Source organism: Mycetomoellerius zeteki, unplaced genomic scaffold (assembly GCF_001594055.1).
Source record: "Mycetomoellerius zeteki isolate Tzet28-1 unplaced genomic scaffold, Tzet1.0 scaffold35, whole genome shotgun sequence".
Lineage (NCBI taxonomy): Eukaryota > Metazoa > Arthropoda > Insecta > Hymenoptera > Formicidae > Mycetomoellerius > Mycetomoellerius zeteki.
In genome coordinates this window covers 4,223,230-4,240,913 of record NW_017257338.1, presented here as the reverse complement: position 1 = coordinate 4,240,913, position 17,684 = coordinate 4,223,230, and the positions used below count along the sequence as shown (strand labels likewise).

At 33.4% G+C, this 17,684-nt stretch overlaps 1 protein-coding gene across 4 annotated transcripts in view; it reads left to right on the top strand.

Annotated features, from left to right (window-relative positions):
• LOC108725645 (protein couch potato) overlaps positions 1-17,684 on the top strand; it is an 84,979-nt gene that overhangs the window by 21,963 nt on the left and 45,332 nt on the right. For all 4 annotated transcript variants that reach the window (XM_018452824.1, XM_018452823.1, XM_018452821.1 and 1 more), the window contains one exon: positions 17,068-17,145. In XM_018452824.1, coding sequence (XP_018308326.1) covers positions 17,068-17,145 — 78 coding nt within the window. The remainder of the gene's footprint in view (positions 1-17,067; positions 17,146-17,684) is intronic.

The following is a 17,684-nucleotide window of genomic DNA, read 5'->3' as shown; positions in this document are numbered from 1 at the left end:
CTGTCGCTAAATTGCTAGAACGTGCACGAAACGGCGCGTGAGCAAACACACGCGAGCTTTTCCAGAGTATTTAAATTTTATTTCATCAACGTACGTGCGCAGTGTTGCTTTAAAAATACTAGGATATGCTTGCGGTTTTCCTATGGAGCTGACATAACTTTTCTGTTCTGCGGAATATTTTGTGGGGGATAAATTTAATAAAGTGGTGGTGTGTTAATTTTAATGTTAGTATGAATTAGTACTTACAATTGCAACGGTTGCAAGTTGGAGACAAATAAACGAGTGAACATGTTTTATATTAATTAATGTTTCATATTATAATATTTAAAAAAATGAGGATAATTTATTTGTGCTGGATCTTCACATTTCATAAAAATAAGAGGGATAAATAATATAATTAGAATAGAATAAAACATATAAGAATTCTGATAATTTTTATTTTTGCAACCTTCTGCTGTTCTTTCTTGGGGAGATGCACACGGCGATTATCGAAATAGTTGATGCCGATGAAAAGTAACAAGTATCGGAAATTCGCGCGGGGAAACGAGAATCCGACAAGATCCAACCAATGACTTCCGCAATGGCGTTCCCGATAGTAGATTAGTGGATGATTAATCACCCACACTGCGTCGGTAATTATGCTTGATGCCGAGGTTACGCCGAACAATAACGTTGCTTATATGAATCCTTTAATTCGCGCAACGGTTTAAGGGAGTTTACTCGCTGGCTAATATAATATCTAATCAGATATTTATGTCTATGCACAATTACTCCATTCAGAATCTCTCGCTCTTCGCCGGCGCTTACAAGCTGTATGTACAAACGGAACACGTAAACATCGTCGTAAAAGCTTCATATAAAATTGACAAGCATTAATAGCAGACACTAAACTGGAATCGTAAATTGCGTCGTACTAATAAATGTATGAGATTATTCGTGTGCACAATTTGAGTGAAATATCATATAATAAGGTAGCAATTAAGTTTGCCAATTATGTAAAAAAAATTAAAAAAAGATTTGTATATCGAATACTCAAATTACTTATATGTTAACTTAATCTAACGTATCTTATTATTTTTACATTTTTAATTTTTAATTTCCTTATTTGCATATAAATGAATAAATTCTACAATCTTATACTCGCCACACATATTTACTCTATTATAACGTTATAAATCTTTTGAAAGAATGATTAATCAAATTTTATCGTCAGAAATATGATACAATACACACCAATTCTATTTAGGTAATCATTCAAGTATTTAATCACATTAAGAAAGTGTCTTTTCAACACATTGTCATTTTATGATTTGAGAGGGTAGTCTGTTGGTCATAAATCTCTTAAACTCTCGCTTGGCTGTATATTAAAACCTCGTTTGGGCAGGTTAAGAGCCTTTGAGCGTGTAAATTAAACGATTCAAGATGGATTGATTGATGCCGGTGCTGATTGCTGAATGAGACGCGCGCGGGGACGAAAAGTTCTTGTGAAAATACGAGCTCCGTGTATTCGTGTAGAATAACGTGATGCCGGTAACGCCGTAACGTCATAAATAGTGAGGTTTTGAATGAAAATTTGCGATACCCACTCCGGATTAAAAGCGCATGAGTGAAGTATACGAATGTAAGCGTGTGTTAGTAGTATGAGCACGTGTATGAGCGCGAATTGTTAACAACTGCTTGGATACAGGCACGCCCGTTTACAAGTATAACTCCTACTAAATTTCCAGAGAAATTCTCATGGGACGATGTTGCGCGAAACAATGTTCTGTGAGATATTATACCAGATATATGAATCGCATGGTCATAACGAGAAAAGAAAAAAAGTTGGAAGATTGGATGACTATAAGATTCATGGAACTCGAATTCGTTGAGTACGCAAACTGTCAATATAATATGTTTATAAAAGTGTTTATTTTCATAATAACACGGTGGGACGACATTTCATATAATTATAAAATCAAATTGGACATAGAATAAATCAAATCATTGAGTAAAATGTTAATTTGTAATATTAATATTAATTTGTGATTTATTAAATGAATTTATATATAATTAAATATTAATTTAATAATGTCTTAGATAACATTTCTGTGTAGCTGTTAAATTTTATAAACGTTACTCTTATTTCAGATAAATATGACACTTGTGATGAAAGTGATGAAATTTCCCTCTTACATTTTCAAAGAACACAGCGATAAATATTATCTCTTCTAGTCATGAAATATGAATAAGAAATCGGGTTTCAGGAATTTTGCCGCGATGTAAACGGTGTTAAACAGCTGATAGCGATTCATTTGTGTGGAAAATATGCGTCCGTGCGATTCGTGAATTAACTTCTTAACTGAGAATGTAAACACCTTTCTTGTGCTTGTCTTCACGATTCGCCCTTAATTAACTTGCATTTCTGCTTTGTCGGAGGTTTCCTTGACGAACGATGCACTGTGAATTAATGAAAAAAGTTGAGGCGCGTGCCATAACGTCAAGAAGCGTTTTCTCAAGCGTAATACTTAGATACGAACTCTCATTTTGCTTGTGGCTAAATGAATATATGTATATTCATTAACGGTTTAAACGTTGTAAACGGTTTTATGTTAATCTTATTATGTGTTCTTTCTACATTTTTTAGGTTGCAATTTTCTATTTTACAGAGGGTTTTATTTTTAAATTTATAAATATAAATATTTCTGAATTATTAGTTTACGTATATCTTATATAATTTCATATTAGAATTATTTTTCACTTTATATGCGAGCATATCGATAACTTATATTGATAAGATGAAATTTTTGCTATTATTTGCTTAAATTGAGGACATCAGAACAAGATGATTTAAAGATATTAGATCCTAAAATCTTATTTCTACATGTATTTTTAATGTGAATAATTTGAATCTGTCCTCATTCTTTGATCAAGTTACATTTGCTAAAATAGGAATATCTGTTCAAAAATTGTGACAAGAATAGCCTTTTATCTCGCTTTCGTGAAACATTAAAAAAACATTGATATTTAATGCTAAAGCTTTCAATCGATCTACAATTTCCCAAGCTACTAAATTGAGTATATCCTTATATCCGGAAGTGCCGCGTCGGGAAATACCTGCATTTTGCTCGTGAGCCTTACTTTATGCAATATCGGTCGCGCGAATCTCGGTCGGTGAAAGGCGACGCGTTGCGGTGCGCCGCAAGGAAGGTAGGCTGACGTTTTAATTCAAAACCGCGTGTAACTGCGACTCGCGCTGCACCGCACCGGCCGGTTACAAGGCTGGAATCATTTCGGAGCGCATGAATAAGTGATCGGCCCGTTGCGCCGGCTTCCCTCGTTTCTGAACGTCGAGACAGACACGGCGTCGCCAGCTCGACCTCACTCTTGCCCCTCGGCGTCTTTACCCTCGTCATCCTCGAGCCCTCCCGGTTCGTCCCTACCCCGCTCGCACGTATACATGTATACGGGGTGTCCAAATCAATTTCTTACAATGAACGCTTGCGATTTCTTTAAGTAAATTGTGAAATCAATTTCTGCTTGAAAAGACTTCTCAAGATACCATTGGTTTTTTTTAACTAGATAATAGATAACCGATCGTTAAATAATTGATGAGATAATTTATTTATTATTTTTAGTAATTAATTAATTTTTTAAATTTTATACTTTGCTTAGTTTTAAAACAGTCAATCTACAAATTTATGAAGCTTTCATTTTACTTATCGAGATAGTTAATGATAAAAAAATAAGGAAAAATAAGAAATTATAAAAAATTATTTAATTATAATTTTAATTATATATGATATAAGAAACTATAAAAAATTATATAAATATTCTATTAAATTTCTATTTTAAAAAGAAATTGATTTGAAATAAATAATGATTTATAGATATTTCTTATATTCTCGGGGACACCCGGTATATCCCTTGCTTTTCTTCCTGGTCTTGCTTTATTTCTTTTTCTTCTTTTTTTCACTTTGTCTCCCTTTTTCTCCCCCTCCTCCTTCCCCCCTCCCTTTCTTTCTCTCTTTTTCTGTGTGCGCGCGTAAGTGTCTGCTGTAAGTTCAATCATTTTCCACTTCTCTCGATTCTATCCTTCTCTTGCTGCTTCCTTTGCGATTCTTTCATCTCTCCACCCTTCCGTCTCTCTTGACAGAACACAGGGATTCTCCCTTCCCTCTTTCTTTCACTCTATTGCACTCCTTTCCACAGTGTTACCCTTTTCTTCCTCGAGCTCTTTTCTATATTCTCTTTTCCTCTTTTTCTATTCTTCTTTCTTTATTTGCTTATTCTTTACTGTGTCTTTCACTTGTAGCATCCTCTTTGCCCGATTTACTTTCTTTCTCCTTTCACTCAATCGCTCAATACATACACACTATCTTCTTTTCTTTTCTTATTTATTCCGTCTTCTCTTACTACTTTCGTCCCTCCACTTCTCATTCTTCTTTTGACCCTGTTTCTCTCACGTCCGTGTATACTTTTTCTCTTTTTATCTTCTTCCTTCCTCATTTTATGTAGATCCATCCTCGTCTCTTCTTTATATTCTTCCTCTCTTTTCCTCCTACTTTTCTTTTCTGCTATTCTCTTTTATAATCCTATCCTTCTCACATAGACATTCCCTTTCTCTCTGTCTCCTTTCGTTCCATTATATACCTCTGTCCCTTTTCTCAAGCGTTTTCTTCCTCTTTTTAGCACGTTCTCTATTCTTACTTATTCGCTTACTCACTCACTCACTCACTCTCTCTCTCTCTCTCTCTCTCTCTCTCTCTCTCTCTCTCTCTATTTGCCTCTCTTTATTCCTTGCCCTCAACTGTACACTCGTAGTAGCTTCAGGCCAGGGCTCTATACTGTTCCATGTCCGTGTCTTCCCTTAGAATTTCTTACATCAACGAAACATTCACCGCGAACTTTTCTTTCTTGACTCGGTGGGAGAACTTTCTTTCAGTCGGTCGGCCGTGTCGTTAATAATGAACTATGCTATTACGACAGATGCACGCATCTCATCGCAAACGCGTGTAAATCCAATAAAACATTTCTCTCAAAAGCAAAGTCAACGATACTTATATTAAATCGCTTAATTTCATGTATCTTATTGAAAAATATTGAAGTAAGATGAATAAGACAAATAAAATACTATTCATTATATATGTTTTCATTATACGTTTTTAAACACTTTAATATAATCTTACACAACAATGTTGCATTTATGATAGAAATTAATTATTTCAAATATATCTATATAGTAATATATATATATATATATATAAATGTGAATTAACTTTCCACATTATTGATCGATTTGGAATCGATGTTTATGGTTTATTTTCTATATATTCTTTGATTAATATGAAGTTTTTGAAAAAAAAAATTTATTGTCTTTTTTTAATTTTTAACATAAAATATTTTTAAAAATGGACTACACACACAATTGAAATTGAAAGATTTGACTTTAAATTAGAATGAAATTGTGCTTTGTAATATATATATATACATATATACATATATATTCTGTTTGAGAGAATAAATTTAGTTATTGATTTATTCTTATTGAGCCACATTATGAATTTATTTTTTAGTAAACAAATTTTTGTTTATTTTTAATCTTATACGATTGAAAAGCTGTTTCGTAAATTTTATTAAATTAATGCTATTAACAAATGCCATTAAATTAATTAAAACATTGTATTCAATTCGTATATATATATATAAATTTAAAAATGTTCGTATCGTATACATATAAAGAGCATGAAATGTAAAAGAAATATAAAGTAAAAGATGACAAAGATTGATGAAGTTTAGACATTTATAAACAATTTATATGCATTGAATCAATCATATATATCAACATTTCGAATATCCATTAACTTGATGTATTAAACGCAAGAATAATATATCCATCATTATTAAGAGAAAAATATCGTAAAATGAAAATTAATATTCATTGAAAGGGCGGAAGGTTGTATTTGTATGCTATTAAGCAATAGAAATATCATTATTGTGATTACTTTTAGTCTTTCATTTGAATGCAATTAGATTGGTCATTAAAATCGCGTTAACTCAACAGTTATTTTTATGTCATGACTTAGTTACGGATCGGATATTTGTTCAATGAAGAGAGTAGGTCAAATGCGTCAAATACGATTCGACAAATCGAGCCCGGAGAATCGTTTTAAAAATATCGTGTAATTGTCTTATATGTCCTTCTCTCCTTTCACAGGAAGTTTATTTTGTTCCGGTCTGTGATATGTCGAGGGATGACATTCTCTCCGGTTACATTATCGTGCGAATAATAAAGTAAAAGTGAGCGTGTACTCTACACATACGTTTTAAATTATAACCTCACAGATGTATCTAATTTATGCCATCATTACCAATGTATCATTTGACCGGTAATTTCAACAAATTAAAATCGGTCACACGATCAGTCGTAGTCCCTTCGGAAACATATGCAAACTTAAACGTTTGTTTATTCATGATGCTTGGAAAGTTATAATTGAACAAAGTTAATATATAATTCTGTGAATGTTCTGTAATTATTCTATTTTCCGAAGAGAACATATCGAGTGTAATACGTTTCAAAAAGATTATTGGGATGTGTGAGATGATAAAGAAAATTACATTTATGAACATTTTGTTAAAATTGTAAGATAAATTTGAAATGGTTTGGCGATGAAGAAAGGCAGGATTTTAAAATATTACAAACTGTATTCTTTATAGAAACCTCTATAGAAACGTAAACGTTCGATAGCGATTTTGATGTTTTACAGTGGCTTTTGTGGCAGCTTTAGCTACTTCTCGGTCGTATAAAAACCAGCGAGCGATCTGCATTTTGCAGGTTGAGAAACGTTCACGCGACCGTCGACCACTTTGCCACAATTTCCTGCGTTTCGTAGAAATCGCGAGGGAAACGTTTCACAAAAGGTAGGAGAGAATTGTTTCTACGGCGTCTGCCGTGCGATATAGCGTCTCCTGTCACAGTGCAGCAAAGAACAGCGCACTACGACATCAATAATGAAAGCGTGCGAGGTCAAACCAATTGTAACGCGCGCCATGTGCGCGATCCTCACATTCATTTCGCTGCACCGTCCATAGCACTGGCTGCTGATCACTACTCTTACTTTCCACGCTGCTATTGCGGGATATATTAATGCAACCCCGTTGCTTCCGGCATTCACACTGCCGGGAACTCGAATCGCTTGAATATACATGGTGTCTCGGACGGAACGAGTACTTACTTTCTTTCGATCGCAGATGTATAAATAAATGAATAAAGCATTTATGATTGTAAGTCGATTTCCTTTATGATAAATTAAAAAAAAAATACTATGAGAAAACTGAGAAGTTGTATAGCTGTAAAAGAGAAATGCATGCATTTTCTCATAAAAGTGAAAGAATGCAGATTTTATATAGACACATAAGAATACAATGTAAAAAAATAAATTAGAATGAATGGATTGTCTGAAAATCTAATGACTTAATTAGATTTATGTATGAATAGAGAAAGCGAGTTTTATGTGAAAACAAGAAAAAAAGAACAGAGCACTAATGTCACATCGTGGAAGAATATACTTATGATAAGAAAAGCAAGAACACACAGGAGCGCATGAACACACGATCGGAAGTTCAGTTCATTTGCATTGTAAGGGGGCGTCTTTGTGTGCAAAACCAAGCAGAGAGAGCTCAAGAGAAGGCGCTTACAGTAGTTGTTAGTGGAAAACGATTGAAGTAGATTGTATTCAGACGTGATGCTCATTCTAATAAATGTCAAGGGTAAACTGAATATGGAATCCTGTAAGATGCCATAATAGAGAGAATTAAGAGAAATACTGTTTGTCTTAATTAAGAAGTATTAATAATTTCTAAATTTTTTATGATTAAACGTTAAAAATTTGTAATGTATGTTATTAACCCATTAAGGACCGCTTGGTCGATTTTTTGATAAAAAAAAAATAGGTCTTTGAGATGCGAAATCTCTACCAAAGGTTCCTTAAGGGCATAGTAGCTTGTCATTAAAAAGATTTTAAATTTTGAGAAAAAGAATTTGTCTTGGTCCTTAATGGGTTAAAGAATTTTAATGAATTTTCGGAGATGCGATAGTGTGAAATATTTTTTCTGCTATCAGTTGTTTAATTTTCAATGAACTTTAGCTTAACATAAATTTTGATTTTAATACTTATTAAAATTCTCTATTGAGGATTAAGAAGATTTTATCTTTGAAGAAAACCGATTGCGAAGAAAATAATTCTTTTTATAGGACGAATGACAAATTACAATCTTTATTTTCTTATAAATTCTTGTAGGTTACCAATTTAAAAAATTAATAAGAGTAACATTCATTGACTGATTGATTATAGTTAGTATTGTTTTGTAACTGACAGATACATTAATCAGTTGTAGATATATGCATATGATACGAAAGAATGCGACGTGTTAAATCAGAATTTGTTATAAATATCTTTAAAATAGTAGATCAGAAAGATCTCGATATCGATAATATAATCGGATAAAATATTCATGAAAAAGGTAATAATGATATATAGGTTCAACAATACGTAAACGAATTTATTATGAATTGCATTAAATTATCCGTTTCAATATTTGCTCAACGTGCGGATAAAATAACCCCGACATCCGGTTGAACGGTATGAGATAAACTGTCACGCTTCTAGTTTCACGGAGATGTTTACCTCGTTAAATGATCTTCGTTAAGAGGAGGTCACTTCCGACAGACGAGGGACGTCTTACAAAACGATATTCTGCTCGCCACACGCAAGTGCGATCTTGCGGCTTACCGAAACTGTGATTTAGCACAGCGATGAGTTGGCACGTAACTCACCGCGACGAAAGATTTAACACGTGCGTGTCCGAGATTTCACGATTAATTCCGCTCTTTTGTTATGGATGATACTTATACGCTTCCGTGACACTCAAAATTCAAGAGGGGATGTATGACAAGTGCAAGACGTTCTCTTGGCTCGCGAAAGAATGAACGCTTTTCTTTTGCGTGGCACGTTCAATATCGGCGATGAAAGCCTAGCGACGTTATATCCGAGCGAACGTAAAAATAGCACGTCGCCTAGCGATCCTATTATTAATTATGTCTTACTTGCACTTACCTACATCGCTTCGGTTTCTCCCTGAGAAGGATAATGGCCGTGGCCTAGCATAAAGAAAGATAATTAATAATGCGCTTTATTATATCCTTACTGTAATACAGTCGTATGCAATTTAATAACTGGTATTATACATACGATCTGCATTACGGCGGTATTTCACATTCGTCCTGCGCGTGTTTATCGATTTTCTTCGATATTTTTATCCTCGACGATAAGCTCGGCGTTTAAACTTTAAATGTGTCAAGCGCATAAAATAGGGTCAATTTTTATTGTATTTGATAGATTTTGTACGAATGGATATCCATACAGATATAACTGATGATTAAAAAATTTTTGAAATAACGACAAAGAGAAAGAATTTGCATTAAAATCAATTATTTCTTCTTTTGATAGTATACATTCTTTATTTATGATAAGCGTATTATAAATTTTATAAAATTAATACATCTCAAACATACATATCTATAAAACTCTTAAATTTATTTTATTAATACAATATTGATGCACAGTATTCGTCGTAATTCTTTCCTTTTTAAACACCATTTTCTCCAGTATTTCGTTTTATTAATTATCCTCTGAGAAATGAGTTTCGAAAAAAGTAGAAACTGTTCCAAATTGAGCGAAAATCGAATTTTCAATGCTAAGCAACTTTGCAATTAAATTTTCTATAAAATATGCAGTTAAAGGAACGTTGGTGGCTCTGTGACATTTCATGCAACACGATTATTATCGCCGGTATTACTTAACAGAGTTGCATCGCTGCAGCCGGCGATGCACTTCTGTGCGAGACTATATTTAAAGGCTCGAAGATATAGTTCGCCTTCTCTGGTTGATCTATTATTAATTATACCTCACACCGCGAAAATTCTGGCAAGAATAAAGATAGGTGAAGAAAAATGGCTGTACGACGCTTCCAGCGTCTTGATCCAGTGTATATCTCTGTCATAGATAGATGGAGCATTTATTATATTTCATAATAATAGTTTCTTCTCGAATGTCATAAAAATTCGATATATCAAAGAGTTAATTAATTACCAAAGCGTATTTGTACAAGATTCACGTTTCAGATTCTAACAATTTTATTTATACCCTCTTTATTATTCAAAATGAAAATATTTATACATAATCCAAAAAAGACAGGTTCGTGAAAACAATTTAATTTTTAAAGTAGATTTTCAAAATGATATTAAATATTTAATAATTATAACACTAGAAATTTCATATTCTCAATTATGTTTTAAATGATTAAGTAAGATCATCTCTTGTTTGGCACTTTTAAAATTTTATTGCTAGATTACAAAAGAAAAATTATCGTACTCTATATTTTACAAACTTAGCACTGCAGTATCTCTTAAAATTCACGATGTTTAAACAGATAAAAGAATGCCAGAAAATTACGAGATGCAAGACGTTCTGCACGACGCGGTCATTGTAAAATCTGATATGCTCGTAAGGAGATGATGCGAATTATGTTTGTCGTATGCGAATCTGTGTATGCGTGTATCTGTAGAGAACATATACGCTGAAAACGAGTCTCTGCCCATCGAACCTCAGCTCCGGTATTTTATTTCGTCCCGCGCTAACGGAAGCACGCTCCTTGCTCCTCGGCGCGCCTCGCTCGGATCGGCGCTCGAAAATTCCACTCGCTGTAATTACGAGAAGATTAGATCGAAAAGTGTGAATCCGCCAGCTGACGCGTCACGTGAATATTCACGAACGTGTATAATCGCGATCACGATTTAATTGTCGAGAGTTACGATGATTCGTTGTGTTGATTTTTTTGTCTTATGGATGCTATCTCAATCGTTTGTACAATCTTTCTCGTGTATGTTATTTAAACAAAATTTAGCGAGAATGTAAGAATTACATACACTTTGTAGAAAAATACTATTGGATTAGGAAAAAAATTATTGGGAAACTGTAGTAATAAACGAATAACATACAATATTCGATTCAAATAGTTTTCCAATTATTTCTAATCGTTTTTTCACGAGTATAACAGTATTTTTTCATAAAGGCACTTATAAATGTTATTTATAGTGCACATTTTTCCTCAGCTATCCAAAAGTAAGTTTGTTCAGTCACCGCGCCGTCAAAGCTTTGAAGAGATGAAAATTGTTCAAATTGTCACAAAAAGAGAAAAAAAAATAAAATTGGGGAGCGTTAAAGTGGTATTGTGTGTACGGGTTTAAATGCGGGGTTCTAAACGGAAACATTTTTTGATAAAGTACTGAACAATAATCTCTCACTCATTGAAAATCTAATCATGTTGTTTTGATCGCAATTATGATCTTTTGTCCCGTTCGTTGGCTGAAATCAGTGACCCTCTTGTCGGCAACGCCAAGTTTCACTGCGGTTGTCGAGCTAACCGTAAAAAATTAAAGAAACACTCTATTACGCGGCGCAGAACCGTTCACTTGTCGCACATCTAAATCCTGAGAACATGTCGCGGAAATCTGCGTGCGCATAGTCGGAAAAATTTGCCGCAAACTTTGTTCTCTTACGTTTTGGTGTCACCGTGGCCGGCTTGCCGACCGAGACGTGAAATTGCTCGGATGCGCTCCAAATGCGGCGTTTCTGTACCTTGTGAAGTCGTACGGTACGCATTTTTTGCAATTCGTACGTAGTTCGATACTTGTCGCATTTTTGCGTTAACTTCTTTTATAAAACAGAAAAATAAAGATAAGGAAGGAGAAAATATATTTCTTGTTACCGCATCAGAACTAGCTACTTTTATATAGCAATTTTTCTGTTTCTCCGTACCAAATAACTATTATCTATGCAAAATTAAACATGACGAGAAAAACGTTAATTCGTAATTGATAAATGATGTATCGAAGAAAATTTGGTTTATAGTTAAATTAGAAATTTTAACTTTACAACTTATTTGGTTGTATACACATCAAGCCGACAAGTAATTTTAAAAGTCTAGATTTCTCATATGTAAACGTATCGTTGAACAATTTTTTAATTAACATATTGTTGATAAATTATAACAGAGGTTATAAATAACAGAGTATTAAAACAGAGTTTATAAAACAAATAATAATATAATAAATTAATAAAATCATAATAATAATTGGAGGAAAATATTAATAAACATTATTACTTTTTGCAACATATATAAATTGTATTTTCCTTTTTTTATTATTCACGTGCACACAACACAAAAATATTCACTCTTGAACTATGTGCGCAGTCAAAAAACATTTCTCTATTCGCCAACGTTAATTTGATTCAGCATTCTTGTGTTCTCAACTGCTGTTAGCAGTACATTGAATATTTTTACTAGCGAATTGTCTGTTGTTTCCAACATGACACGTTCACGTTATGAAAGAATAAAATAATTTGTGTCGGAGAGAAAATTGTGCTGTCTTTTATTTTATCACTATTTCCCATGTAGTCTTTTATTACTGCTTTTCCTGTATTCGTTGTATTACGTTCACATCTGTACTGGCTATGTTAATACACCCACGTGTGATTGTGTTAATACGCGTGCACATTGGAACGAAGGCTTCATTGGATTGAATAAATCTCGCGCGGTTTTGCTCCGTCTGTCTGTAAAGAGATATGTTTGTAACCGCGCATTTCCATTTGGAATCCGGCGAGGCGTGTATTTTACAAATTGTTCCTCTCGGCATGCTCTTGAATTACCTGTAAATTCTGATTCAAGATTAATCGAATCCGCAATAGCCGATGCGTTTGACCGACGCTGCCAACACATTACTATGAGGCAATGAGCTTTGAGCCAGACAGTGGTCGTCTCTCGCTCGAGTTGTACTGGATAATAATATACATATATATATATATATATATAATGCAAATATTTTCGAAATTTATGCTATCGAATCCGTAAGTCTGCATTCCCAATAGAATTAAAACGCTCAACTTTCGATGTAGATATAATGTCAGCATTTGATGTAATATTGATAAAAACAAACAAGCAATGAGAATAAGAAAGAAAGCAAGGAAAATAAGATAACAGGAATTTTGAACATATATGAAACTTAACTCTCAATTTTAAAGATTAAAAATTTATTAAAAAGTTACAAAATTGGAATTTATAAAACTAATATTAATTAATCAATAATGCTGAACTATATATAGATAATAGATTTCGAACCTTTTTAATATAATATAAATAATTTAATATAATATAAATTAATATCGCAATCTTGATTTGTGTCTATGATGTTGTTGTTTGCAAAAAGTCTTTATACTCTGACACGATTTATGATACTAGATATAATGTTGAGCACACGATATATTGCAGTAAAATTTATTGAAACAAAACATATAATGTTTGATTGCGTGAGATTTAAACATTTATAAAAACTTACTTATAATTTAAAAGGATATTTAATTGCTTCAGAAGCGATTTAATATGACAGAGTTATAGTTGCCTGGAGCAAATCAATTCGGGATTATAGATATTTTTTCTTTCATGCTCGCACCGCTTTTCTGTCCTCGACGCTTCCTGCCGGAAATTAACGAGGGGACGGTAACGAATCGCTGCCTTCCTTCTGTCAATCGTGCATCTTGAAATAAACCGAGTATGTGATTAATATTTTCCTATTGAAACTATATTTTTATCACAATGGGAATTAATTTACATCTAACTAATTTCCGCACTATGAATTATTGAGACACTACATAAGTAATTTTATTATTTAATCTTTAGATATATATAGATAGATAAAATGCTATTTTTTACTGTTTGTTAAAATTGTAATACTTGTACGTAACTACATTTTAAAATTAAAGAAGATATTTAAAAAATTAAAATATCCCGAAGACAGAAGGTTGTATCCATAAAACTTGCCAGACGAGAATATATTTTATATTTATTTACTTAATTTATAATTATATTAAAAAACCGATAAATTAATCGAAGAACGAGAACTACCTTGTGTATTTATTACACACGCTCGTTAGAGTATCAAGATTATTTCTAAATAACAGGGACCGTTAAAAGGGGGGAACGTAAATATGGAACGAGGAGTGTCGCCAACGGATGTGCAAGTAGCGACGCGGCATAGTTTTGAAGATGAAACAATGAGAACTAGCGACACGGTCAGTTGCAAGCTGGGAGCGGACTCGCTCATCCATGATCAATTATTGTCATTTAGAAGCTACGCCTCACAAAATTCATCTAAGATTGTAAACATGGAAAAAAGCGATGAAAAAGAAGCAGAATAGGAAACTAACAATTTTCTAGATAAAGATCTGATGCGCGTGTTGTGTTTAATTAGCGTAACGGACGAATAATATTCGTAATCAGAATGATTTTGCTATATTGTTAAAGAGAAGAAATACATAATTACGTAAGTCGTTTCAATTTTCTATGAAAAATATGGCGTCGATGATGAAGGAACGGAAGGTACTTTTCGTATTTAAGATAATCGTATTACTGAGTATCAAGATATTAGGATTATATATATATATATATAAAGCTGATTAACTTATCCGTAAATCGAAATAATAAGAATTATTTGAAATTTTTGAAACGTTATAAACTTTTTGGATGTTTGATTTTGTAAAATTTTTTTAAATAAAATGAACTAGTTTTCTACTCTTTAAATCTGAATCAGTGGATAGTCACTAATTACCCAGTGGCATACTTGGCACTGATAATCAGTAAAGTTCAACCTAAAAAAGAAAGAATATTTGAACATTATATAACTAAAATACTGATATTTGCACGTTAATTTCAATCTTCCAATACCATATTCATTGAATTTAACCACTAAAACAAGGTTAGTTAGATCACATAATAAAGATTAGCTAGGTTAGGAATCTCACATTTAATTCACTGATTATCAATGACATACTTTGCACTGATATCAGTGATTATCCACCGATTCAGATTTAGAGAGTAAATAGTCAAATTTCCTAACTTTTGCATCTTTATGCCTTGGTTTTTTTTTTCGAGAATGCAGAAGGCAACCTACTCTGACGTGAAAATTATAAATCAGGCTTTCGCATAGTATTGAGCAATTACATTCTTTTGATGAATTTCACACGATTTAAGAGTTGCCTTTTCCCCTCAACTGCCTTCAGCTTCGCACAAGTAGGCGGAGATCTATTCTGCGATCTAATCGGATAATTGCCGAGAAGGATAATTTGCGTTCCTTCCTTCTTGATCGACGTGGTTTATTAGGCTCGATATCAACGTGCAGGTGTAGTAAAGTCCCGATAGCTATCGAGATTTTACTCGAAGTTTCGTACAGTTCTAAATAATTTAAAGAAAATCATTAATAATAAGCTTTTTTTAACGTAAAGTAACTTATTTTGCTTTTTCCAGAGAAATCTTATTATTATACATCATAACGTAAATTCAATTATAAAAATAAGTACGTTTGGAATCTAAGAATTATTATATCTATAGTCTCTGTTATTTCTTATATATAATAGTCTTCTTCTGGTAGCCTGTATTAGTCTCATTTAAACTTGATCTTATTCGACCTGTTGAGATTGTCGTCAAGACATTTGATGGTCGATAGTAAAACAAAAGCGTCCTTACAAAAATTAATTACACGAGCAGCGGAGCGAAAGAGAAAGACTCTATAATTAGATTCGCGCGCGTGCGTCATACTTTTACAACCGCCGCGATGTTTCTTAACTTTATTAATTGCTGCAACCTCATTGCGGCAATTTGATGCTCCGCTCTAGAGATCATTATAAGTTAGACGGTGCGAGCGCGAGCGCGAGTCAGCGTCGGTGTCGTACTTACCTGCGCATCTACGCCCGCGATGCACCGTATGTGCAAGTGTGTATGTGTACATAGCCGCAGCAATTACTTAAGGCCCAGTCGGTGTAAGACGCTCATGTAACTTGGCCGACGAAACTTTACCGGTTACTCTCTTAGTCTCATCCATTAGTAGACGGCCCGGCCTGCCCTGCGACACGGTTGTGGTTACGTGTCTCGCTTCAGCGTTTACACGTGGCCGGGTTTTTATCAATGTTGTAAGTTTAGGTGATAAGAAACTCGGTAAACTGGCTATTAATTCATGAATAGTTAAAGAAACTTGACTAACAATAAGTACTACATCGTGAAGAATAATTTCTATATAAACGTTCTTTCCATATAAATATTTTTTGAATATAATATATTATATCTTTGATTTTTGTTCATGGAATTACTTATGATAGCTTATAATATAAGACAGTGCTTTCTATTATATATATAATACTATATATAATAATTTTCAATATTAATTAAAATGTTAATAATATTAAAAATTTTAAATATTAAAATTTATTTTTATAATGTAATAAAAAAAGCTGTGCGTAATAAATGGATGAATTACTAATATTTTTATTGAATCGAGGACACTTGATTAACAATTATCTGCGCACCAACTGTATTTAACAAGCATTCGCTAGCGAAAGCTGCGTTGAATCAGCATCAGTCTCCTTTCTTTCCGCGTTGTTCCCGATGATGGCACTCAATACGAAAACCCGATTTACATTCTCCATTGAAAGCGAAATAATATCACATTAATTCAGCTACACCGACGTTAATAACGAGCGACCGGAAAAGGTGATTGATATCGCGAGGAGGGAAGAAACATCTTCGGGAATCACTTTCAAAGATCTCTAGGGGTTGTGCCACAATTAATTGGGATCGCCTCCATAAATTGCCGAATTAATCGCGAAATTAAAAAGGATGACGAACGAGGGGGACTGATTCGGCTTCTTCCTGTCTCGGGGCATCTTACATTGATTCTGCAATTAGCTATCGATTTATCTAACAAGACGAGGGCAGGAATCGAGAAAGTCGGTTTTCTTGTCTCTCAGTCTGGAGTCTGAATTATACGCCTCTTCGCTCGTCTTCTCACTCTCTCTCTCTCTCTCTCTCTGTCTCTGTATTTCTCTCTGTCTCTGTGTTTCTCCGTTGCTGTTCTTTCCCTCTACACTAGCCAATTAGGTTAATTAACTCAATTATCGTTCTCTTTCTCTCCTGTTTCAGGTGCGCACCTTGTTCGTGAGCGGCTTGCCGATGGACACCAAGCCGAGGGAGCTCTATCTGCTTTTCAGAGCGTACGAGGTAAATCTCTCTCAGAGAGCTTGCTCTCTCTATTCGCTTTATTTTATATATAGATATACATTTGCGATGTTGAGATCAAAAGATCCGAGAGAATTCAAGATTTGGAAAGTTAAATATTCCGACGGTAATGCATGAATTCATTATTCACGAATGTGAACGATACACTATTAAAGGACCTAAAGTTCTGATAACATTAATATTCATATTAATATTTTATCATAAAGTATAATCGAAAACATACACGGAAACAGAGTTCAAAGATTCAAGAGCTTTCAGAGTTGAAGAATGTGGAATGCTTAAAATTATAATTTTTTGAGGTATTTACGATTAAAATTTAAATCTCTGAAATTTTACATATTTTGACATTTTAAAATCTGAATTTTTAAATGTCTATCAGAGAAAGAGAATAAAAATGTAATTCTTTATAAATTTTAAAAATTAATTAATCATAATGATTAAGTTATTTAATTATGATTACACGCGTTAGTAATTATTTTTGCAGCACACACACATTCTAAATCTAATACTCGTATTCATAG